Source organism: Plectropomus leopardus, chromosome 16, assembly GCF_026936395.1.
Source record: "Plectropomus leopardus strain MGB_pleo_1.0 chromosome 16, ASM2693639v1, whole genome shotgun sequence".
Taxonomy (NCBI): Eukaryota; Metazoa; Chordata; class Actinopteri; order Perciformes; family Serranidae; genus Plectropomus; species Plectropomus leopardus.
In genome coordinates, this window is record NC_142191.1 from 302,501 (window position 1) to 312,500 (window position 10,000).

Sequence of the window (10,000 nt, forward strand, 5' to 3'; positions counted from 1 at the left end):
CTGCTCTGTGTCTGTTCTGCGCTCAGAGGAAAGAGTCCGATCTCCAGCTTTCTGTGGAAGAACCCGCAGAGGCTCCGCAGAGAGCTGGACGACCTGAAGGTGCTGGAGGACAAGCTGGACACGCTCATCAAAAGCTGCGCTCGGCAGCTCTTCGACATGACGGACGATGTGGAGAGCTCTGAATATCCTTTACAGCAGACCGAAGTAAAACCAGAATATATATCTGTAAATGTACATTTAACCCTTTAAGGCCCGCTTTAATATCACGCACTGCACACAAAACGTGCTTTTCAAAATCAAGCTGCAAAAAGTGTCATACATTAATATGATTCTCTACTTTCTTTGAGTTTATTTTTTACCAACATCAGTCCTGATCATAAATATCAAATGTTTATTAATTTTAAGAATTTAACCCTCGTAATGCCAGGTTTTTGTCATGATGCCACTATATTTTTAGATGAAAAAGACCCCACAAAAAATAAATTATTTTCAATATATGTGAGTGTAGCTGCTGACAGTCTGGGATATGTCAGTGTGTGAGTGTAGCTGCTGACAGTCTGGGATATGTCAGTGTGTGAGTGTAGCTGCTGACAGTCTGGGATATGTCAGTGTGTGAGTGTAGCTGCTGACAGTCTGGGATATGTCAGTGATCAGCAGCTACATTGACTGTGACAGGTCACCTAGTGGAAATAGCATGTATTTCCTCCAGATGCCAAATATGGTCAAAATGACCTCATCAGGTGGAAAATAGTCAAAATGACAAATTCAGAGTCAAAAGCCCAGAATGACACCCAGAAATAATACAAGTCCTGTTTTTCTGCTCTGATGGCTGTGGGATCAAAAATGTCAGTTTGAATGGGTTTCAATGTAGCATTTTTGGACCTGAACAGTCTGAATGTAACTATTTAGTTTCCACAGTGTATTTTAGACTTATTGTAGGAGCTGAGCTGCAAATTCACTGATTACACTCAGATACACAATCTGGACTACATTTAGGACACATGCATCAACACACACACAGTTATCACAACAGGAAGAAGAAAAGAGACTAAAATGAGACAAACAGTCTCTAAAGGGTTAATAACAAACAGTCCTTAAATGGTTAATAACAAACAGTCCTTAAATGGTTAATAACAAACAGTCTCTAAAGGGTTAATAACAAACAGTCTCTAAAGGGTTAATAACAAACAGTCCCTAAAGGGTTAATAACTAACAGTCCCTAAGGGTTAAACAGGGAAACGGTGCAGGTTTTCTTTAACGCCTCCTCACGTCGGCCTACGTGACCTGCGATGACCTCGGCCGGCTGCGGTGCATCCAGCAGCAGACGGTGATCGTGGTCCGAGCTCCGGAGGAAACCCAGCTGGAGATTCCTGCACCGCAGGAGGTAAGATCGGATCTGAAATGTTTGGTGACCTCGCTGAGCTCCAGGGACAAAGACCATGAAGAAACTTTAGTTTTTATTTGATCTTTGCTAAATGTGTAAAACATTAACATTATTTTCTCTCGAGTAGAGACAAATTAATATCAGCCAGAAATGATCAAAAAACTTTCAAATGGTCAAAAAAATGTAAATGAAGAATGAGAAAATGTTCTTGATATCACGATAGAATTCAGCATCGCTCAGTCAAGTGAAAGATAATTCAATGTAAAGTTCAACATCTGAAGTGATTTGGGGATGAGTCGTCCACACGGTCCCTCTGGACTCTTCAGGTCTTGGAGTTTCACATGAACCAGTTTCAGCTTTAAATCTCAGCTCGGTGCAGCCCAGCCTTCACACAGATCCTGAGGAAGTTTTAAAGGCATTGAAATCATTACTCTAAAAATGAGGCCTTATGAATACATAAGTAGACTTAAATTCATCTTTAGAGTCTTTTAAATGCTCAGATACAGGAAGTAGGATTTTATTCGTTTTTTCCGATGTTGCATGTAAGATCTCAGAAAAAGTGGTAACGTCTATTTTTGTGTGAAATCATTTAAAACATTCCTTTTCTTGAACTGATGACGGGAATCCAAGCAGCAGAATCTCTCACGCAGACTGAGAAACACAAAACTACCATAAGATATTTCCTCTTTCTGTTTTCAAACTAAAGAGAAACCTTTCTGAGACTAAATGTTCGTTTTCTTCCGTGTGTTTCACTTTTAAAATCGTTGTTTTTTGATTTGATGTCGCTTTAAATAACTTTTTCACTGGAAAACACGTGATGTACGGACCTCAGTCACATCAGTGTTAACACACGTGCGTACCCACCAAACGTGATAAAAATTATTTCATCGCGCCTCAAATGAAATCGCGTCGCGCCGGACGCTCCAGTTTTGACGCTCGTACAAAAACCCCAAAATGGGACTCGACTCGCGCGTTGAGCCCGCCCAAACAACAACATTTCTTCCGCCATTTCATTCTCTCGTTGACGATCGCTGCACCGCATCTGCTCTGGAGAAGTTCCCAGCGTCGTCTGCGGGCTAGGCGCCGACGTCGGTCCTGGGTGCATGCTACCCTACGGAGGCGGCGTGAGCTCGGCGAGTTCCACCGTCTCCTGCAACAAGGGACAGGAACTGTCGTACAGCTCTGGGTGAGCGGTGACGGCGACGATAAGCTGCTCCTCCATTGTTTCTGGCGGTTTGATTAGATTTTGCGAGGGAACACCAGGACGTCCATACGTCAGCACGTCGATGACGATCTCAACGCTGATAGGCTGTCGCGGCGCGTCTTCACGCGACGACGACGCACAAGTTCAATTATTTCAACTTGAGCGTTGGACGCGAGGCGTTCGCGTCCAACGCGTCCAACGCGCCGCGAATTTCGCGTCCAACGCGTCCAACGCACCGCGCAATCGCGTCCATCGCGTCGCCCGGCAAAATGAGGCGTCAAATCGCGTCTTTGCATTGACTTTGTATGTAATCTTGAGGCGCGATCATTTTTAATCGCGTTTGGTGGGTACGCACCGTAACGCCGACAGCCCGAATTAAGACACTGTGTGCGTGTGTGTGTGTGTGTGTGTGTGTGTGTGTGTGTGTGTGTGTGTGTGTGTGTGTGTGCGTGCGTGTGTGCGTGCATGTGTGTGTGCAGGACCACATCCAGGTGCAGCTGAAGGCGGAGAGGGGTCCCATCATGGTGCTGACCTGTGAGTTGGGGTCAGCAGACGGCGGCGAGAGGAGCGGCCGCTTCCTGCCGCTGGAGGAGAGCCGAGTCAGGACCACCAGGCTGCACACAGGTAACAGCCTGCAGGTGCTTTATGTTTAGTTTGTGTCAGTATGACAAATTAATAAGTACACAATAAATTAAGTTTCATCCGTAGTCCCTCAGCAGAGGTGTTCTTCCAAAAAACAACCTTTAGTTGCAGCCCTAAAAATAACGACATTATTCCGGATGGGTTAGAACCAGACCCACAGTGAGTGCTGCTGTTGTTGCTGCAGGGTCTTCAACTGCACAGAGCGGCGTGCAGAGCGGCGTGCAGAGCGGCGTGCAGAGCGGCGTGCAGAGCGGCGTGCAGAGCCGTGCAGCCAGCAGCCGACCACCAGGAGGCGCCGTGGGTCCTCAGGCTTTCCTGGGAAACATGGCGAGAAGATGACATCACAGCTGGTCTGCAGGTACCGACAGGTCACACAAAGACACGTCCTGCAAACACGACGGGAACATTACGGAGGTTTCCACGGAAACATTTACCTCTCATAAACAAACGCCAAAAGGTCACGATCACGGATCATTTGACACCAGAGAAACACGTTTTCATAAACTCGCTGTGCTCACACAGGAAATGATGGAGGTGAGGAAGACGATGTTTTTGATTTTTATATCACGAGGAGAGCTGGAGAGTCTCCGCTCAAATCTGCTGATATATTTAGTTTTCTGTTTTTACCTTTTTCTCTGCTCTGGATCTGAAAATGTTTTGCTGTCATCAATAAAATGTCTGTGTTTGTGTTGCTGCCACAGTTGAAGGTTTTTGTTTTATTTTTTTGTTACGCATGTTTTCATTTCAGGGAATCTGCATTTGTGTGTTTTCAATTATGGCACATAATTCCCCAAAAAATAAATTCAAGTGATGAACCCTGCTAGTGATACCCGGCTTCAGCAGGCGGGGGGCAGCAGAGAGCTGTAAAGATTTTGTTGTAGGAGAAGCAACTGAAGAATACTATCAGCTATAATAATAATCACAATAGTAATACTACTAATGACAATAATGAAAATAATCATTATTAGTAGTAATAGTACTAGTAGTGGTAGTATTGCTAATTTTGTCTGATTCTTTAGAGCTGTTTTACTCCAGTGGTGGAAGAAGTTCTCAGATTCTGTACTGCAGTAAAAGTTGTAATACAACATTATATTAATAGCACATTGCAAGTAAAAGTGCTACATTTGAAGTCTTAAGTAAAAGTACTGCGGTACCACCAAAGAGCAGTTAAAATATCAACAGTAATAGTAGTGCTCAAGTCCCTTAGTATTGTATATATAATCAGTGTATGTACTGTGTATATTTGTGTCCTCTGCTGCGTGAGTGTGTCTCTGAGGCGTGGTTTGTTCGTGGTCCAGCTGCAGGACGCCGCCCTCCTGCCGTCAGGACGGAAACACCAAACTCAAACACACGTTTCACTCAACAAGTGAACGCAGCAGGAAAACGCAGCTCCGAGTGTGTTCAGAGAGCGGACGAGAGACGCTTCAGAGCAGGAGTCAGCTGCTGGTGAGTGTGTGTGTGTGTGTGTGTGGGGGGGGGGCGACAGTGTTATGTCTTTTCTGTCCCCACAAACTGAGCTGCACTACATGAAATGGTTTTAGTCTGTACATGCTGTGTGTTTCTGCAGTGTGTGTGTGTGTGTGTGTGTGTGTGTGTGTGTGTGTGTGTGTGTGTGTGTGTGTGTGTGTGTGTGTGTGTGTGTGTGTGTGTGTGTGTGTGTGTGTGTGGGTCCTGCAGTGAGTGTGTGCTCACACTGACTTTACTGAGATATATTTATATATTTATATGTTTATATTTCTGTGTGATAATCCCGTCATTGCAATGTGAAGACGGAGCCAAAGCACTGAGATTCCTCTCACTTCAGGACGTCTGTGGTCACGTTTCTGTCGGACTCGTATTGTTTTTGTCAGCAGTGTGTGTTGGCAGGCTGCAGCTGATTATGTAACATACACACACACACACACACACACACACACAGATGACATGCTCTTCAGTCTCCAGCTGCAGGACGGCTGATCGCTGAACGTGCTGCTGACTTCGTTGTTGGAAATGATCTCTTGAGTCTTGAAAAGTCTCCCACACTCTGCTCCAGGGACCAGGAAAAGTCCTGGAATTTACTAATAGAAATTTCTAGGCATGGAAACGTTTTGGAAGACTAAATATACACTGAAAGTTTTGGAAAAGTTATTGAATTTTGTTTCACAAACCTGTATAATAACACTGTGCGCCGTGGGCAATGTGACCAATAACTTCAGTTTGCAGAGTTTCTGGCTGCGTCTCTGGGCTAGTTTTTGCGAGAAGAAAACATGTTTCTTTGGAAAAAAAAATCTTCACAATTTTTTCTTTAAAAGCCACAAAAAAAGAAAAAAGTCACACTTTTTTTCTTCTTTCTAAAAATAAAGAAAAGAAGCCACAAATTTTGAGAGAGAAAAAAAACACCAAAAAATAATTATATCAGAAGTTTTGATAAAGTCATGGGATTTTGTTTCATCTGTAAATCCAACAATAATTTCTGTTTTTCAGTTTTCTAGCTGAGATACGTGGTGTCATTTTTTTAATGAATTATAAAGAAAACATGGCTTCCAGACTACACGCTGGAAGCCCCCCCCCAGGCCTTCAAAAATAATTTGATACGCCCATTTTTGCTCCCTAAGTTCTATTTAAATATCCCGTTCTGATCCTGTTCTGTCGTCATTACTTTCTTTATATAATATATAGTTAATAAAGCTATAACACAGCTCGCTGCAGCTTAGAGATGCAGGTTCTAAAGTGTGATGCTGCTAAAATTCAGAGAGAGCTACGAGGAACAAAATAACCAAATATTTCTTTTTTTTTTTCTTTTACCGTCACAAATTTCACAATTTCCTTTTTTTCTTGTAGTCGTGAAATCGTGACTCGTAAAAATGGTAAATATAATATTTCTGAGGCTCAGATGAAGGCAGAGTCAGCACCTGAGGCTGTTTAAGGTCTGTTTACCGAGTGCACGTCTGTGTTTTTGGATATTTTTAATAACGTACAGATTAAAACTCAGCAGCAGAAAGGAGCTGAACTGCTGATGAGTTTCACTTTTCAGGAAAATAGTTTTCTGCGGCTGCAGTGAAACACCTGACACACACACACACACACACACACACACACACACACACACACACACACACACACACACACACACACACACACACACACACACACACACACACACACACACACACACACACACAGAGTGGGGTGAAGCCAGCGGTTTGTTTTTCCTGTGGTCATGGCGGGCAGGAGGCCCAGCGTTGCCGCGGCAGCAGCAGCAGAAGAAGGGCCTCTGTGTTCGGCTGGAATGTGCGGTGGATTTTCTACCTAATTAACCTCCATGTTGTCGTGTGAGACCGCCGCTTTCTGCACGATGGAAACAGCCCATAGGCCCGGCCGTCTTTAAGCCGTCTGATCCAACAAGCGAGAGGCTTTGTTTGTGTTTGAGGCACGAGAGCGAGCCGATAGGATCTGACTCAGCAGAGCCGAGCAGCGCTGCCTAACGAGGCTACCTGCTCCACATTTCACCAGATTTATCCGCCGCCTGGTACGGCCCGAGGCCGACCTGATCCCTGCGCTAATCCTCAGATGAACCATCAGTGACAGGTCAGAGGTCAGAGAGAGACTTTTCAGCCCCGATGTGTCGATACATTTCTGAGGAGACTCGTTCACATTCATTCATATGTTTTTATGTTTTGGCCAAGTTCCTGCGTATCCTTAAAGGGACATTTCGCTGATTTTCAACCAGCTTTGTATCAAAACAATGAGGGCAGTATGTTTAAATGAACACGCACATGCATGCATGCACGCACGCACGCGCACAGCCAAACTGACGGATGACCTGAATCACGTCATCAGGACACGTTTTTATACTTTAGTTAACTCTAAAACATTGAAGCGCTTTTCGTACGTGACAAGACTTCATACATCATAAACTGCTAAGATGAAAGTTTGTTTTTCTGCAGCATCCGTAGACGGAGGACAGAACAGCCGCCTGAGTCTGACGCTGAGCACTGACCAAGCTGCGGTACTTGTTGACTTGAGAACGGGCCGGGTCTGCCTCCGTCTCCACCACGAAACATCAGGGACAGTTGTCCCTAACCTGAGGTAACGGCTGTCTGCTGGTGTCTCTGTATCTTCAGTTTTGGTAATTTTAAAATGTCATTCTTAGTGTTGTTGAAAAAGTCTGAAAATGGCTCTGAGCGGTTTCTGAGTGGACTCGTCCGCTCTGTCAGACTCACGCGCAGCTGAGTTAAAGCCTCCGAGCGCCACGGTCCTCAGCGTCCACACAGGAAGTGGACGGAGCTGTCCACCGGCATACCTTAACCCAAACTCAACAAGGCCAACACTGTTCTTGGTAAAACCACCGCTGTCTCTGATTTTTTCCCACCTCTTTGTGGTTTGGAGCAGCTGATGTGGACTCAGCTGAGCGTCAGGCTGCAGGATTTAAGGACGCACTTCACCTCCTGTGATCCTGCAGCTCTGTCCACACGAGCCGACAGAGCGTCTCAGTAACGAAGCCCAAAGAGTCCCAGAGAGTAAATAAAGACGTCACACAATGCACATACACACACACACAAATACACACATACACACACATACAGAGTAACACACATACAGAGTAACACACACACACACACACACACACACACATACACATACATACAGAGTAACACACACACACACAGTAACACACACACATACACACACACACAGTAACACACACACATACACATACATACAGAGTAACACACACACACACAGTAACACACACACACACACACACACAGTAACACACACACATACACATACATACAGAGTAACACACACACACACAGTAACACACACACATACACACACACACAGTAACACACACACATACACATACATACAGAGTAACACACACACACAGACAGTAACACACGCAGAGTCTGATGGTGCTGTGTTGCTGTGGACGCAGCAGAGCGTGGCGTGCAGATCATGATGAGGTTTATTTGGTGGCTGCAGCTGTAATTTCAGGACTCATCTGTCTGCGGGACTGAAAGGCTTTGGTTAGTGTGTGCGTGCATGCGGGGAGGGGGATCATTTTGCAGAGGCTGCTGGAAAAAGCGGAACATGACCATGAAATGTTTTGGGAAGCTCGACTGCCGTGATGGTGCGTTTGAGTGCAGAAAAAAGACTCGTCAGAATCTGAGCTGCGTCTCAGACATGAACTGCTGTTTGTCTTCAGTGTCTCTGCCGTAAAATGACGTGTCTCCTCAGCAGGAGAAAACACACATCCATCCAAACTCAGCAGAAACAAAATCAAACACACCCAAACCGTCTGGGCTGGGCGATATGGAAAAAGTCTTAAAATGTCAGTGATATCGATATCTATCACGATATCCATCAAATCAGTATTTCTGTCTTAAAGCTTAAAGGTTCCTTTGACTCCTCAGTGAGATATGAAGATATCATCAGGTTCATTTGGGTTTAAATATTTATTCTCTGTCAGACATTGAACATGACAAATATACTGTAGAACAGCATCACCAGCTGGAGGACCTATTCTGCTAAAACTCACAGAGGTCCAGTTACTAAAATGTCCTCCCAGCAAAGGTCCGAGCCTCATACCTAAAATCAATATCAACATTAACTGAACATTTTACTTCGATTCCGATTAAAGAACAATTATTTTGCTCTTTTTTGTGGTTTGTTTTTTGCCCTCATAGTTCACTGACACAGTGTCATGTGACCATGGTGTGTTGGAGCGTAATAAACATATGATTTATTATCATTTATTAAACTTTCCAGCATTATATAAAAATGAAAAGCTCCATCTGAAACAAACTTCAGGTAAATTGAAGCACATTGTGCTGATAATAGTCCAACCTCTCCTGACTGCAGGACTCTGACTTCAGCTTCTGTCAAACTTCTGTGCTGTTAATCATTTTACTCAGGAGTTAAAAACTTTTGAGTCGGCCTACTTCTCCTATAGCTGCCAACAGCCTGCCGACATTCACAGTTAGAGAAAGGCTGAAAATAAGCTCATGTGCTTGTGGCCCCGGGCCCCCAAAACATTACATCTGCCCCTGGTAATAATAACAAGAACCCTTTGTTCCTCAGCGTGTACCCTAACATGTCGCTGTGGTTCCCGCTGAGCTCGCTCTCTGCCGTCACTTTGTTTTCTTTTTTCCTGAGCGTCTGGTGTGGAACCCGCCAGCTCTCTGTTCCTGAGGCGGATTTCTCCAAACTGGAAACAGATCCATCTCCTGTTCCTCACATCCCGGACACATCTTTTCCATCCGCCCGTCCAGCGCCGAGTGCTTGGCGAGCGCCGCTCCTGATCTGTTGAGGTTTAGTTTCCGAGGCGTGACGCAGCGTCCTGTCGGCCTGCTGGCTCTGCACGGGAGTTTTTCCACTGTGGCTTAGTGAGGTTTTGGTTTGGTGACGGTTGAGGCTGACTGGTGGAGACGGTTCTGGCTCTGGTCCATCAGTCGGCTCTGCAGAGGAAAAACCCAGAGCTACTGACTCCAGAGCTGCACAGCTGCAGACTCCAGAGCTGCAGACCTGCACGGCTGCAGAATCCGGAGCTGCACAGCTGCAGACTCGGGAGCTGCAGAACTGCAGAGCTGCAGACTCCAGAGCTGCAGAGCTGCAGAGCTGCAGAACTGCAGAACCGCAGAGCTGCAGACTCCAGAGCTGCAGAGCTGCAGAGCTGCAGAGCTGCAGAGCTGCAGTCTGCAGAGCAGCTTGTGTTGTTGTGTCTGAGGTTTGAGAATGAAGGTCAGATCAGCAGATTGACGGACGTCTCCACACAGGAGAGTCTG

At 45.4% G+C, this 10,000-nt stretch overlaps 2 protein-coding genes across 10 annotated transcripts in view; both read left to right on the forward strand.

Annotated features, from left to right (window-relative positions):
• The window catches only part of LOC121955804 (uncharacterized), a 10,135-nt gene extending 6,205 nt beyond the window's left edge, over positions 1-3,930 (forward strand). For all 4 annotated transcript variants that reach the window (XM_088089830.1, XM_088089831.1, XM_088089832.1 and 1 more), the window contains exons 6-9: positions 27-182; positions 1,270-1,384; positions 3,068-3,212; positions 3,415-3,930. In XM_088089830.1, the coding sequence (XP_087945956.1) occupies positions 27-182; positions 1,270-1,384; positions 3,068-3,212; positions 3,415-3,569 (571 nt within the window). In that variant the 3' untranslated portion in view covers positions 3,570-3,930. The remainder of the gene's footprint in view (positions 1-26; positions 183-1,269; positions 1,385-3,067; positions 3,213-3,414) is intronic.
• Positions 3,931-4,551: 621 nt separating this feature from the next.
• tiam2b (TIAM Rac1 associated GEF 2b) overlaps positions 4,552-10,000 on the forward strand; it is a 48,314-nt gene continuing 42,865 nt past the window's right edge. For 3 of the 6 annotated variants that reach the window (XM_088089794.1, XM_088089799.1, XM_088089796.1), the window contains exons 1-2: positions 4,552-4,676; positions 7,157-7,298. The gene's annotated coding sequence lies outside the window, so the exon portion shown is untranslated. The remainder of the gene's footprint in view (positions 4,677-7,156; positions 7,299-10,000) is intronic. The other 3 variants (XM_088089800.1, XM_088089795.1, XM_088089797.1) reach the window with 3 other exon arrangements.